This window comes from Ambystoma mexicanum, chromosome 10 (genome assembly GCF_040938575.1).
Source record: "Ambystoma mexicanum isolate Mex_15411 chromosome 10, UKY_AmexF1_1, whole genome shotgun sequence".
Classification (NCBI taxonomy): domain Eukaryota; kingdom Metazoa; phylum Chordata; class Amphibia; order Caudata; family Ambystomatidae; genus Ambystoma; species Ambystoma mexicanum.
Window position 1 is genome coordinate 702,055,023 of NC_090932.1, and position 15,727 is coordinate 702,070,749.

Below are 15,727 nucleotides of genomic sequence, written 5' to 3' on the forward strand. Positions count from 1 at the left end.
AATGTAGGATAACGAGCATGTCACTGCTATTCATATCTCAGTTCTTTGACGCCATTGACCTCATACACCCTCCACGCGAGGCGTTGTGTTTGTGCCCTATTACCACTGATCGTGTTCAGGGACTTCACAATGGAGTAAAGCTGGAACAGTATTTATGATGCACACTTTCACATGCCGTGATGGTAATTTGACCAGCTAGGGCCACATGTGGATCGACAATAAGCATTACTCTTCAAACTGAGAAGTGATAACATTGATTTCTTGGATATCTGCTTTAATTTGAATAATGTTTGTTATTCACTCATCTTTTCACAAAAAGTATTGATCATTTGGAGTTTGGATTTTAATAAACTGTTCATGTGAGAATGTAAACTCACATTTTACAAGCCCATTTAATTACTGAATGTATCCTGTTTGAGGTATTTGCAAAAACTGCATTGCTGGCAATAAAAAATATTAGTTTCCTAACTCGCTGGCCTCGTAACCCAGAACATTGACGATACTGGCCGTATCCGTAGGGTCTACACATAGGCATAAGGATAACAATGGATTTTAAAATGTTCAAGTATGTTATGATGAAGGATGTATCAAAATCGATTGAGCTCCTAATAGATTCCTACACAATAGGAGTATGGATGAGATTGCTGGTGTTCAACCAGAGTTAACCTGTTGGGTTTATAGAAAAGTGCTCCTTTAATGCTGGACCAGGAGGCAACAATCTGGCAACATACTTTTATAGGGAATTAAATAAAGATGTGTGCTCAAAGGTTTAGTAGCACATTACATACATAATGCAACGCTGTACAACAGCTAAAACATGTCAGTCTATTCATTAGACATCAGAAACTTTTTATAACCATCTTTCTTCAGGTACTTTTTAGAACCACTTTTGTTCAATTTTCAGAAAAACTTGATGGGTCCAAAGGGGGAATTGCAGCCACTTTCAGGAACGTGCTGGAAAAGATAATAAATCCATTTAAGTGCTGGAAACAAATGATTATTTAACATACAATTAAGACCAAGCAATTCATGAGATGGCTTTTATATGCATCAATACCAACTCTGTTTACATCACTAAAAGCCATAGCAATTCACAAGCTATGGTAATTATTCAATTATAACTAATTTCCCCAAGATGCACTTCGCATACAGAAACACGAATATCAGATATGGCATCACCAATTACATCATATGCACACCTCAATTGTAAATAGGTTAAACAATAAATTGAGACCACACTATGGTCTACAAAGATTTTGCATAGTGAGCAAGCTCAGACCTTCAGTGCATTAGTAGCATGGCAACAAGATACTGCAAGTATTGCATCGCATGCCTTTACTTTATGAATTGACTTGTCAGAATCCTTCGACATTGTCCTTTCTCCAGGGTACACAAATTGAACATACAAGCAGTACACCAACAGGATATATCATGTGCACAAATCACATATATTTTGTATGGCACAAACTGTATGTTCATGGTGGAATCATAGTTTCCATACTACTAGAGGTTAGTTAATTGTGCATCGCTATTTGTATATAATAAAGCTCAAAAGTACCTGCACATCATCCTAATAATTGATGTATATTTAAACATTAAGCACAAGCTTACACGTTCTCAGAATTCTGATGAACATGGATGTTTAATTGCAATGCCCAAGTACACCATATTGGTCATGGTCCATTTCCACGATTCATGCTGTAGCTAGGGCTTATGGAAATGTTATATTCATTCATTAACGCGCTTTATTTGACATACATGTCTTACAGCCAAAGACCTCAAAACTACAATCCACAAAGCCACATTGTGCAATAACACAATTCATAAATACTACATACAATAGGAAATTCTTGCCATATAGGAAAACAAGTCCTACATGCTCATAGCTATTCCACAGCTATGCTAAATATTACATTTCATATTCTCTTTAGAGCATCAGCCTTGCTGTTTTCCTCATCAGCCATGCGTTATGGATGCATTTGCCCAGTCCAGGCTATTATATTAGGTTTGCTCGATGTGTACAAAGCAATGTCCTCAGATGTGTTGTGTTCTTTCAAAATGGGCTTGATATATGATTTTCTAAGGAGTACGGAGTGTGTATACATATATACATACACTTTCGAACCAACAAAATTACATTGTAACATACTCCACTTACAAAGCAGACCTTAATGCCCGCCTATTAAGGCCCACCAAGAATGAGCCATGTAATCCAAGCAATCAAGTATAATCAATTAAGATTACCATATGTTATCTTTAGACTGTAATTTTGGTACAAGGCAAGGCTATCTTTTTAAGGAAAGCAGCCAGATACAAATTATAGTTTATTCTTACCTGTCAGAATATTTATTATAAACAGTTCTCACAGTTTCGCGTGGCCTTTCAGATAGAAGAGTATTTAATTTCTTCACTAAAGGTCGAAGTTCTGCTTCCTCATACCCAGTGTAGTATACAAGAGTAGGCGTCTAGAAGAATGACAAAGCAAATATTATCCTACAATTCACAAGTTTAAATGTTTTTTTTATAAGTCAAGACAGTACTGAATGTTAACATCGAAAACACCATCCGGTTAACCCAACCTTTTTTTGGGCATGTGGAAATTAGGAAGCAAAAAGGTCTCACCCATCTTATAAAAATATTTGGGGGCGGGGGGGACTGGCATTTTAAAGGTTAGGAGATATATAGATATAGATTATAGGGCGGTGGTTGCCGCTCTATAGTTAAGGTGAGTCGGACTACCATAGAAACCTTTCTATGGCTAATAACTTGATTCCTGTGACGTATTTGCCGAAATGTTGAAGTCAATTAGTGAATCCCCCCACCCACCCCTGATGCAAATGGTTGATGGTTAAAAAAAAAAATTTTTTTTAAAAAGTTAAGAAAACTAAAAAGTTGCAGCCTACTTCCCATTCATTTTCCCATAGAGGAAAATGGTCCGTTTTTGCTGGATGGATTTGGACCAGGTCCATAACAAATTGGGCACGAAGCATTTACTGGAGGCCTTTTGTATTGCTTGTGGTTATTCTGTGCAGTAGTTTTTTTAAATATTTGATGGTAAAAAGGGTGTCCCTTCTCCAAAATAGATGCCTATCTATATATGGCGTGCACCCAAGCAAGTCCCCTCAAGTCCCGCTTTGCCGCGGGTGATTCTTGCTGCTGCAGCTACTGTTTGGATGCGTTTTTTAAAATCTTTGGAAGCATTCTCTTCAAAGAACTACCTACACCAGAAGGTGAATCTGCCTACATTTTATATTGACTTTTACCAGCACTTACACTTACAGTGCTCAAATTTATAACGCTGTGTGTTCTTCATCTCCCTTAGGCATTGCCCCTTTAGAGGCGGAACTATATAAACTGCTGTGCCCACGCACACAAGCAAGTCCCCTCAAGTCCTGCTTTGCCGCTTAACCGCAGAGCTGTGGATTTGTGCTAGGGGACTAGCTTCATGTGCAAGTTTTATTTTTACGTTTATACATTTTATCTTTTGTTTACTTCTATTTTTCTTCTCTTATAAAAGCTTTTGCGGATATAAAATAAGGTTAAAGTATTTATGCTTGTAACTATTTTATGTTTGATATTGCTTTAATTTATTTTTACAAATTCCAGGAATAGGAATATTATCATTGTTATTATTACTGCTACTATTATAACAACTAAGCATCCGGAATTGCACTAGCGACTTTACTCGAAATTCGTCAGGAGTCTAGTACCCTACACCCTTAAATCTAACATGCCGAAATCAACAGCACAAATAGGCTCGTCCTTTAGTGCTAGTGCAACTAAACTAAAAAGTAACTTAAAAAAAGTAACGCCATCTACAACAATAACACTCGCGCCGCGAGCTAAAGCGAGACTGAAAACTCCAACTGTGAGCAAGGACATTAGGCAATTTTGCCCCTCAAATACACCACAAAACCTTATCATTTCTACACCCCAAAAGGGTCATCCTACTGCAGTATGCATCTCCCCTCACTCAGAAGTAAATGCTATTTCTGGGAGTATTGTACAGAAGTATGATGAAACACAAACCAATTTGAAACAAATGGCTCAGGACTCCATGTCCCCATTAACACAATGTGAACCCTCAGTGATCGTCAAAATGCCTGATACAGAACTGGAGATGCGTGAGAAACTCCCAGTGTCTGATGACACCATGCTACAAAAGCTTAATCCATCTGAACAAGATAAGGTATCAAAACCACAATTAGAACAAATAGAAGAAATCTGAGGTTGAAAACAACGAAAATAATGAAGAGGTATTCTCAGAGGAGTCTACTCATACGATTACTAGAGGAAAGAGCAACTCTCCAAGAACTTTGGCTACAGATTATCATCAGCACTGTTCAATGGACTCTTCCATCTCCGAGGCTGCTTCATATATACTACCTACGCCGAGACATTGCGTATCCTCGAGAGAAAAAGCAGTCACCCCAGCAAATTCAGGGCTTCTAGAAGTCATGCTGGTGGTGGTAAATACCACGATTCAGAGTTTATTTAAGCTCTTTGACACACTCAAGCACAAAATCAATCGTCAATCAGAAAAGATTGATCAGATCACATCATGGATTCAAGCACATCCACATCGAAGTGAGATTTCAACATGAAGACTTATCTATAAATGACATGCCCAGGAGTGTGGAAATCTTGACTATACCTTCAACAATTCCAACACGTCTTCCTGCTTTTGAGCATGTTATTTGCCCAATTGAAGTAGATGATCCGAAAACAGCTGATCGAAACTCTTCATGGATAAGTGTTGATAACAATCCCTCAACAATAAATCAGCAAGTTAAGTAACTTATGATGTTTTTACTAAATGACCTTGTCCAAAAGGTAAAGCTTGGCACCTCATCACTAAACCGTTTCAATCAACAAAAAGAATCAACAAAGTTACTATTCTTCCATCACATACTCCTACAGTAGACTTGACAGGACCAATGAGTCTTGATGAACCACTGAGTAGAGCTAATCCATTAGTAGGAAAATTAGCCCCATCAAATCAAATGCTAAATCAACCTCAACTGCCAATGAACCACTCTCTGTTAAATCGACTTGTTACGCCACTTGTCACAGTGAATCAGAACCATCACAACAAATCAAATCTAGCAAGTTTTGGTGAAGGTGCCTTACACACTACGAATTTTGCTCCACCGCTAGCAATAGTACATCAAGCTATTCCTACACAAAACAACCGACTCCAGACTGATGACATCAAAACTGCAGTGGATGCGTATCTCCTTCAACGGTCAAATAAATTAAGGATATTAGCATCAAAAAAAGAGAAACAATCATGATGTGAACGTAACATCACAAGAAGCGTTTTTTAGCGAAGCTCCACAAGACACGCATCATTCGAGCTACAGAGAATTATCAAATCAACACATCTGTAAGAAATCATCCGATCCAATATCAAGGGAAATGCCCTCTTTCGGCACGTGCAACGATCAGCATGAGACTTAAGACTGCGATTAATACTTACTTTACAAACTACCTTCAGATGCTGAATGTCCCTGCTGCATCGAGAAAAATACAACAAAAAGTTACATTCTCTGATCATAGTATTTTGGTACGTGAGTCTCTCACGACAAAAGACGAGCAGCTTGACAAAAAACACATCTTGCAAAAATCAAGCTATTACTCAAGATTTTTCGACCAAACAGCAAAAGATGGACCTTAAAAAAAATTATCACACCTTAATATTGAAATGTCGCGCTGCCCCACATCCGCAATATGATCCATCACGGGCAAGTGTGCTCAACATCTTTAACGATGTGCCGGAATTAGGAGATCTAACCTCAGATATTGATCAAGCGGAATTTATCTGTGATGTGAATCTAGGAAAAACTGAAATTACATCTGAAAGGCAAACAAGTACTAAATCTCCTGTTACTGAATGCCAGTGTGTCAACTGCTCTCTTGATGAAATACAACAGGATCTCCATCCATTCCTCAAGCATAACCATCATTGCAGCAAAAAGTGAGTGGGATTAAATCAAGTTCTTTGACATTAGTAAACTGGAATACGAGGGGTTTTGCTCACTTACTAACAGAAAAGAACAAATCCCTCTTCGAGGCAGATATTGTAGCCCTTCAAGAAACCTGGATAACTACAACTCCAATATGGGACAATCATGAAGTATCCATTATTCCTGCGATAACGGCGCAAAAGTTCGTCCCATGGCAGGTCTTTTAGTTGCAGTAAAATCCAGTTTGAGTTTAAAACTACAACCCTGGGCCAGTCGAACAATTATACCCAACTGGTTAAAATCTCGATAGCCTCAAGATCTGGCACTAATTAACCTATACAAAAATCCGGCAGCCATATCTGATGGCCTCTTTTATGAAGATCTATCAGAACGGTTTGAATTGATCGCTAAAACTAAAGGAATAACATCAGTCATATTAGTGGGAGAGCTCAATCTCGACTCCATTAAATCCACCAAAGGGAAAAAAACAAGATTAATAAATGAACCCACTTTATGACATGTTGGCATGAGAATGGCCAATGGTTCTCTTCCTGGTGATATCCCATCGCAGGTGACATGGCAGAGAGGTTCCTCGACAAGCACCATCGATTATATATACCTATCGGAGGTGCAATATATGCTGGCAACGAGCTTTAAGATAATAAAACAAGCGAGGAGCGACCATCATATGCTTATGTTAACTTGGCCAAGAAATACTCAGGATGATCGGCGTGAACAATGGATGCCTCAAACATTAACTATTAATAATGCTAAGTCTTGCATCAAGTTGTCTCCGAAGAACTTGACATCGCTTAATGAAACTGATGATGCAAGATGCTTCTCAGCGCATAAACTCATATGTCGAGGCTTTGTCACTATACAAAAACCTTTATATTTCATCTGGAAGATCGCGTGTCCACACATTTCATCCTATAATCCTTCAAACAAAAAAAGAATATCGAAAGGCATTAAGAGCACCCAGACATCTCTCTTGGACTGAGAGGATAAAAACCCGTAAATTGATAAAATCACGTTATAGAAATTGGGTGAAATCCCATAAAGGCAAACTATTTCAGCAAGCTGGAGAGGCTTTTTTGTTAGCAACTTCGAATAAAAATGCCACACAAATCTGGCAGTTACTAAATGCAAACGCAAAGACAAATCATTTGCAGTCCCAATTAAATTGAGTCACCGAAAATCAATGGATATTACATTTCACGGCACTATATGCGGATAAGTCCTTTGAATGTTTTGAGTACAAAAGGCAACCCACAACTTCTTGGGGTCTGGAATGTGCTGAAGAGGTAATAGAACTAATAGCAAAATCCTCATCGGGAGCATCTGGGCCCGATGGCATTACCAACTACATGCTAAAAAAACATCCTACGCATTGGGCCATGATTCTGAATAACATCTTCCAGCGCACTCTAAAATCTCAAACAATCCCGGATTCTTGGCGTACCTCTGTAATTGTTCCAATCTTCAAAAAAGGAGACTGTGGAACACCATCAAACTATCGTCCGATAGCACTCTTGGACTCGCCTGGTAAAATCTTTAACCGCCTAGTCCTAAGGGACTTTAACAGATGGACACATGAAAATAACTGCCGTGATCGAAATCAAACAGGCTTTGTTCTTGGCCTTGGAACAGCAGTTAATCTTATGATCCTCAATTCATTAAAAGCACAAGCGCAAAACACAAAAACATCTGTTCTTCGCCTTCATCGACCTAAATGCAGCATTTGATTCAGTTTCCAGGGTGCAACTTATTGAAAAACTCAAAGGTCAATGTCCTCAAGACTTAATTGACATATTTGCCTTACACTCAGCAACGTCCATTCAGGTTCAATTGTCTACGATGGGCTTGTTGTCTGCGGTGATCGGAACATCAAGATGGCTGAAACAGGGGTGTATCCTCACTTCAGCCCTCTTTAATTTCTTCATCCACGATGTAAAAGACATCTTCCTTACTATAGCATCTGACTCAACTAAAATGAATTCAACCATTATTGAAGAGTTCTGGTATGCTGACGATCTTGTCCTTATCTCAAAGACCCAGTCAGGTTTACAGAAGCTAATATCTGCTCTCGCTACTTACTTCGATGAGAATGAGCTCTCGAATATAAAAAATCTCAGATAGTTGCTGACATTCCTAAACCAACTCATACAAGCAAATATATCTGGAGGGTCAAGGACATCACCTTAGACATTGTCCCCTATTATAAATATTTGGGTTCCCAATTTGAAGCAAACTCATCTACCACAGAACATCAACAGACCATGCAAAATTAATTGACCTCGGCAATTTCTCAAACTAAACTTATTCTCTATAAATATGGCAAATTTACTATCAACCCTGCACTCCACGTTTGGCAACAAAAGGTAACACCGGTGTTATTGTATGGGTTGGAGGCAAGAGATATCACTAACAAAAAATTAGATAAATTGGGAGCCAAATTTTGGAGAAAAATCCTAAATGTACCACAATCAACACCTGGCCCATGGTTAAGATACGAGCTAGGTCTCACTTCGTTAAGTGCAAAATATCATTGGCAACTATGTGCGCTACTCTGAAAATGTCTATTTAATACCAATGAAGGGTCGATTTTACCTATTCTGTCTACATATTTGTTTACCTCGAGCCATCGGTTCATCCAGAAATGGACCAAATATGTTCATCAAATCATGGCCATGGTAGATGTTGATTTGGAAACACTTATACAGAACCCGGTAAGAACAAAAAAAAAACTTTTTTTCATGATTGGATTGAGACTCGTGCACTATTCCTACGATATAAGCACTTTTCCAGTCAATTATATCCTGATAAGAAAATGGGAAGTGTAGAAGTCTATTTGTCAAAATACCCATCTCCCCAAGTTCGCATGGCAATTTTGAGACTGAGAATTAATCTTTGGCCTACTCGGGATATCCTAGCCCAACGTAAGCAAATTGCCATGACAGAACCTCTGTAGATTTTGCAGTGATTTATCACAAAAAGAAACTTTGGAACATATTGTTGAATGTGCTGCCTTGTGCCCATTAAGAAATAAGTTATCTGAGAAGCACATGACTACGGTTGTAAATGTTCAGCCAAATCTGAGATGGGCATTTCTGTTAAATTCCGTTAATATGAGCATACTTATTACATCAGTGAATTTCCTTAATGCCCTTCATCTACATGACTAATGATATAGGTAAAAACTGTTGATGAATTTGTGCATAATGGCAACTTGTTTGATATCTTCTTACTGCATAAATTGCATAACTATATTTCAGAATGTTTCCTTTCTGTAACCTAGTGTTGACTGTCTGCATAATGGCAACTTAGAGACCTTCTTCTCACTGCATATATTGCATAACTATATTTAGATTGTTTCCCTTCTGTAACCTAGGGATGACTTTCTTTTAAAAGCTTGATACTTATACTCATGTAAATATTACAGAATGTTCTTATCTTTTGTACAGAATGTGTAAAATGTTTGATAAATTGAAAAAAAGGTGATTGATTCAGCTAAAATTTCAATACAAAAATAAATGCCTATATCTTGGGTAAATTGCCAAAACTGGTAGTTTTTAGAAATTAAACAGCTACCATCTTGTTTTGAGAAATCTGCTGCTATAAAGAGGTTATAGAAAAATGAAATGCAGAATAAAAGCCATTTGTGGGTCAAAAAACATGCAAATGCCATCAAGCTAGAGGTGGGGGGGGTGTGGCTAGAGGGCACCAAGTGCAATTTGGGAGTTGGAGGTGGTTTAGGGACTGAGTTTGTCACACAAAGCTTTTCTGTAACCATGGCTATATCCGCCATAGACAACATATCAAAGAAAACTGTCACAGAAACAGCATGTTTTGTGAGGGGTGGTGGGGAGACCATCTGAGGTGTGGGGGGAGCAGGCACAGATAAGGAAGGCATTGGTGAGGTGCCTGGGGGGCAGGAATGCATTTCTGCTGGTAGTTTTTCTGATCTTCACAGCCTTAAAACTACAGATAGCCACTGTTATCTGTACTCCATACATAAAAGAAATACAGATAGACAAGGGTATTGGTAGTTCTGTACCCGTGGTTATAAAAAAAAAGTTTAAAAAAATTATATATTTTTACAGCTACATTATGTCAGGGTAAAAAGAAAAGATATCACTGGCCCTGGCCAGTAACACAATAAGCATCCATGCAGTAACTGGGCCAGACCCTGCTTAGCTTCAAAGCAAGGTAGCATCCGGCAACCCCAGGTCATGTTGCCTAATATATGAGCACAACTTACAAGACCACTTAGAGCAACCTGTCCTGATGGGGCAGGCCCCTTCCTCACTTTGAAGCTAGGCAGTGTCGGTCCTGCTTACTGAATTAATGAGAGACAGTTTGCAGTCCTGGATGCTGTGTATTTTCTTCATTTTAAATCTTATAAACACACTAAGAAAACACAGCTACTGCTAAACACTGCTATTGTCAGACCTTGAAAGTATTACAGTCAGATTTTATTTTCGCCTTCTGCACAACTGCATTATTTGTTGTAGTTTCTCAGTAAAGCTAGGGGAATATTGCCTCAATTGTACACCTTTTGCCAAACAGTCTAAGAATGTATGTATTTGAGTGACACTACGGTATGTGTAATTTCTAAGTTCTTTATAAAGCAGCGTATTGTTGTAAGCTAGACATGGGGGTGAGGAGGAGAAATGAGAGGGCAAGTAAGTCATGTGTATTTGCCCATGATGTGGGCAGAGTTTTTGCAATCCTGGACACTGGTGCAGTTCTTCTCCCCTGAACGTGGAAGCTTTTCAGGTCACAGGTAAAGGACACATGTGAGTGGACAGCGTAATTTTTTCAGAGGGTGTACGCAAACCCTTTATTTATTTTGGAGGTTTGCAAGCTTGATCAAGCATTTGGCTACCAGGATTTTACTCAAGTTGGAATGTTCCGAGTGCACACGCTTACTCACAAGACTACAAGGCCTTGTTTCATATTTGGATCTTTTTCATGGGAATATTTAAAGACAGATCGCTGTATTTAAAAGGTGAGCACTTTATTGGAACATTTCCTCTGCCAGGTTATTTTTCTAGTGTTCATTAAAAAGATTTTCTTTAAAGGCCAATGCTATTTCGTCTTGCACACTTTCTTCTATGGGGCACGTCAATTGAACTACATTTGCATATTTCACTTTAAGATATGGGTTAATTTACTGTGCGTATATTCATGGGTCCAAGCTTTTTCGCTGTGGGGAAATAGTACCTGGGCATATGTAATTCTTGCAACTGGTAATTTGTTTCCCTTTTCCGTGCTGCTTACATGTGGTTTAGTTGGGGTTATGCAATGTATCACAACAGTCAACAAGAGACCAGCCATAAAACAAGGGACTTGTATCATGCTGCTGAACCAAATTGTGTGATACATGGCCAATCATTTAACCTAAGTGTGCATTGCCTAAAAACATTGTGAGTTCTCAAAGCCTGAAATCTTTTATACATAATACCACCACTGAATAAGCAGGTCAAAATCAGTTTGCGATTGATGAATGTCTTTGAGCGATGGGTTGCAAGTGCTTTAAAAGAGATTTGCTGTGCCCACCGCCCAGGTCCAAAGACCATGGCTATTCGTTTGCTAGTGTTCTAAAATGTACCTTCAGCCATGACCACCAGCCATAGCCAAACGCCATGGCTAGTGGTCTCGTAGCATTCTAAAATATAAAGTGGCACAGCCATAGGCTGTGGCCACTGACCGTGTGCAGAAAAAAATCTATGTAATAATACACTTAAAACTCAAAGATTTTTAGTCACAGGGACGTTAAGGTGAGAACTCAACACAATAAAACACTGAAATTCAGCTAAAGCCACATTAACATTGTGCCCCGTGTTGCACAGCCTATGACTACAATGACATCACTGATGGCATCATATATGGCAATGATTATTTATCTAATGGCATCAGACATAGATCACTCTACGTATTCACCCATATTTATTGAGACCACCCTTACCTTTCCACATATGTGATATTAGCATTTTAAAATAGTTCATAACAATGAGCTGTTTCAAACAGTAAACCGCTACACAAGCATGATATCACTACTTGTGAAGCTTTCTTTTGGTCAATTGTTTTGTTTGAACAATGTGCACACTTATTATTTTCTAAATGACATGAGAAGTGCTTTAAAACAAGAAACTATGTATTAGTATATATTTTAATATGTCCATACATGGGTATTGAAAAAAGTGATTACTCTAAATGTGCTTATGTATAGAAAAGCAATGAAGTTTTAAATTTCAACATTTGCTTGAAAACGTACAAAGATTTATATTTTTCTGTGCATCTTTTATAAGTGATTAACATGTTAACATTGAAATACAACATACTGTACAAAATAAAAGTAATCTTTAAATAGTATCCAATTTTTGTATACATTGTCTTTTGTATGCACTAGATGAAGTCATAAGTGATGTCAGTGACGTCATCAGTGATGTCTTCTGCAATGTCACTGTGGTCATAGGCTGCGCAACAGTGGGTGTGAAGTTACGGTGGATTTAGCTGAATTTCAGGCATTTTGTTGTATTAAAGTTTCACCTTAACATCCCTGCAACTAAAGTTTTTTTTAATATATATATATATATATATATATATATATATATATATATATATATATATATATATATACACACACATACTGAAAAAAACTTTAGTTAAGGTGCAGTTAAGTTAAGCAGATTTAACACAACCAAGCCCTTGATATTCAACGGTAGTGGGAAGACATGACCAGATTAGCACAGCGCACTCCCGTTGATGTCCCCCATAATGCCATTATGTATGTCACTGTAGATCCCTTGTCTTAATATGTGTTCATGGGCTTTTTAACAGGAACATGCTGAGTTAAGCTGGTCATGACTTCCCTCTTCCGCTGAATTGCAAGGGTTTTGTTGTGTTAAACCTGCACAACTTAACTGCACCTTAACCAAGGTTTTTTCGTGAATTTCAAGGGTGTTATATCATACTTATTTATATATATACATTTTTTTAACAGGCCATGGCCAGTGTCCACTGACATGCCCAGGCCCAGGCCATGTTACCCTCCAATATGTTCCTTTTGGACCCACTAGGTGGCCATGGCCTTTGGCTGTGGCTACTGTACATGTCGGTTGAGCCCACTAGCCAGTGAGCATGGCCATTAGCTGTGCACAAGGTTTCTTTTAAAACGCTACCTTACATGCCGGCTCACTATCCATGGCCTTCACCAATGACAACTAGCCCACACCTACGGCCGTGGTCCCTTTACATGTTGCTCCAATAGCTTTCTTCCAGTGCCACTAGCCATGGCCTCTGCCCATGTCCAGTAACCACGGCCTTTGGCTGTGGCCACTCTGCATATGGCTTCAATAGGTATACCTCATTAAATGACTGGCTATTGACAGTTATCAGTAGTTACAGCACACAATTCTGGAACTAAAGATTGGCAATGAAGGATCTTTGCCCGCCTGTCAAGGACGCAATGTCGTAATTGTTGCAAAAATAATAAGCAACTTACTAAACGCTCAAGTACAACCCTAAAGGCAAGCAAGGAAGTTAAACATAGTTGTAGCTCTAACCAACTCAGACAAACGGAAAATAACACCTCCCTTGTTGCATAGGGTCAAAAAACACAAACACCGTTCAGAAAAAAATGTTTGACATTATAAAGAGGCTGGGTTGCATTTCATTGCTCTGCCGTTATTGCAGTACACAAATGATTAGGGCATGCCCATCTAAACCCACTTGCACACAGATATCTTTGACTCTATACTGCCCTATTTGAACAGAGAATTCTCATTATGTGTATCATTTTGCATATGCAGAGATCCACTGTGAGGCTTCAAAAATGAAAGCTGGACACAAAGTCAGGTTTTTGGTTAAAAACAATAAAAGGGTTGGGAACATTTCTCTGACCCTGCTCCAAGAGGAATTTCCCTACCTATAAACAAAAACTAAGGATCTGTCTTTGTCAGGATTTCAGAAATCAAAAGCCACCCTTGCGTCCAAACGTTCTATCCTGACCCTCACATTATAAACAAAAGTGAGAAGGGAAAGCACTTTAACCTGGTATTTGCAAAACGGGTTGATAAAAATAGAACGACTCCAACATAAATGTTCTCCAAGGTGACATATCCTTGGTTCCAGAGGGCAGTTCCCTTCCCCTGGATTATTCAATTGAATGGCAATGTCTTGTTCCAACAGTTCTTTGTGTTTCTCCTTGGCCAACAACATTCCTGTTAGGTACAAAACTGTGCAGCCTGGCAAGTCTTTTAACACAAGTTCCTTCCTTGTTCAACAAAACAATGTCCTTCGAGACTTCTTGTGGGTTTGCAATTGGCCTGTTATACTCCGCTGACAGGACTCGTTATGCACTTCCAACTGCCTGTTGTACTCTCCTGCCAGGACCTCATATGCTTGCAATTGGCCTGGTTTACTCGCCTGCGAGGGCTTATTTCCATATGTATGCACAGTCTCATTTTACATTCACAATCATATATATTTTCTTTGATTTAGTATTTCTAATGCTTCCAGCATCCGCTTTCAATTTCCCCATATAGGCATTCCATGCTCTCATATAGGTTTGAGTACTTGAAACACACGTTAGACCCGCAGGCAAGCAGGCGTTGCATTTGTATTCAGCCTTTTTGACTTAGAAACAACCTCATTTCTGTTCGGGGGCAGTACAAATTCAAATATTGCTTGGCCGGGTGATGAATTACCCAGGGAACCCCACTTCACTTGTGCTGACTCTGGCTTGCGCCTTTGGTCCTGTTTGCGACTACACAGTGCAGTTCTGCAGCTTGCCTTCTACTCTGGACTGCCTTGAAGTCTCTCCACCTTGTCCTGCAGCTTTGCATCGGCCAGCCAGCTCACCTGAAGGTCTCAGTAAGGGTAACGCTTTATGTATATAATCCTGTTACTACTATTATTGTGTGTACGTACATGGATATACCACTGTTCTAACTAAGCTTTGCCAATTCATGTAACTGCTGGACCTTGCTACATTAGGGTATTTTGGCGCATTACAAATAATAAAACAAACGGTGCTTCCTCCAGCTGCCAAAAGCCCAGGAATCGTCTACTGGTTCCTGGCATTTCTGCGACTCTGCTTGCTCTTGCAACCATTCCTTCCATCATTTCTGGTGAACCCCATGGCTCCACCACACCAACTCGTGCCTCCAGCTTCCACACGCCTCCAAAAAAAATAAATAGGTGCTTTCTAAAAAAAAAAAAAAAAAAAAAAAAACGAACTAGCACACTCATTGAGATTGAGGCTCCTCTTGGTCTGCATCATTTCCTTCCTCCTCTTCTCAGTACTTCAGTGGTATGGCAATTGGAATCCACTGATATCAACTGTTGAACAGTACTTGTAGAACCGCTTATTCCATTTAAAGGACCAGCTCTATGTGACAGGGAATTCAAACTGAAAAAGGTTTTCAGGGTGCTTTTACTTTTCAGACCATGGATGAGAGCATGGTCTATCAGTTGATCAGTTGTTGTGAAAAGGTTTCTTGAATTTCCGTAACGGGGGGGGGGGGACAGACATGGCAAAAGGACATTCGGATATTGGGGATCAGGGGGTCATTTCCATGGACAACAGGGGGATACCATGCCTCATCCAATGAAGCCATGACATCTCACCATTGGCTAGCTCCTTCCATATGATCCTGCCTCACAAAGCCGCCCCTAGGGTCAGGATCAGGTAGTGGCTGCTATCCCCATGCCACATGGGAGATGGTTACCACTGGGAAATCGATGAGTCATTG

The 15,727-nt window shown here is 39.3% G+C and overlaps 1 protein-coding gene across 1 annotated transcript in view; it reads right to left on the bottom strand.

Annotated features, from left to right (window-relative positions):
* Positions 1 to 238: 238 nt before the first annotated feature.
* The window catches only part of LOC138493213 (G2/mitotic-specific cyclin-B3-like), a 491,616-nt gene continuing 476,127 nt past the window's right edge, over positions 239 to 15,727 (bottom strand). The window contains exons 11-12 of the mRNA XM_069620365.1: positions 2,335 to 2,465; positions 239 to 954 (exon numbers count right to left, since the gene is read on the bottom strand). Coding sequence (XP_069476466.1) covers positions 894 to 954; positions 2,335 to 2,465 — 192 coding nt within the window. The 3' untranslated portion in view covers positions 239 to 893. The remainder of the gene's footprint in view (positions 955 to 2,334; positions 2,466 to 15,727) is intronic.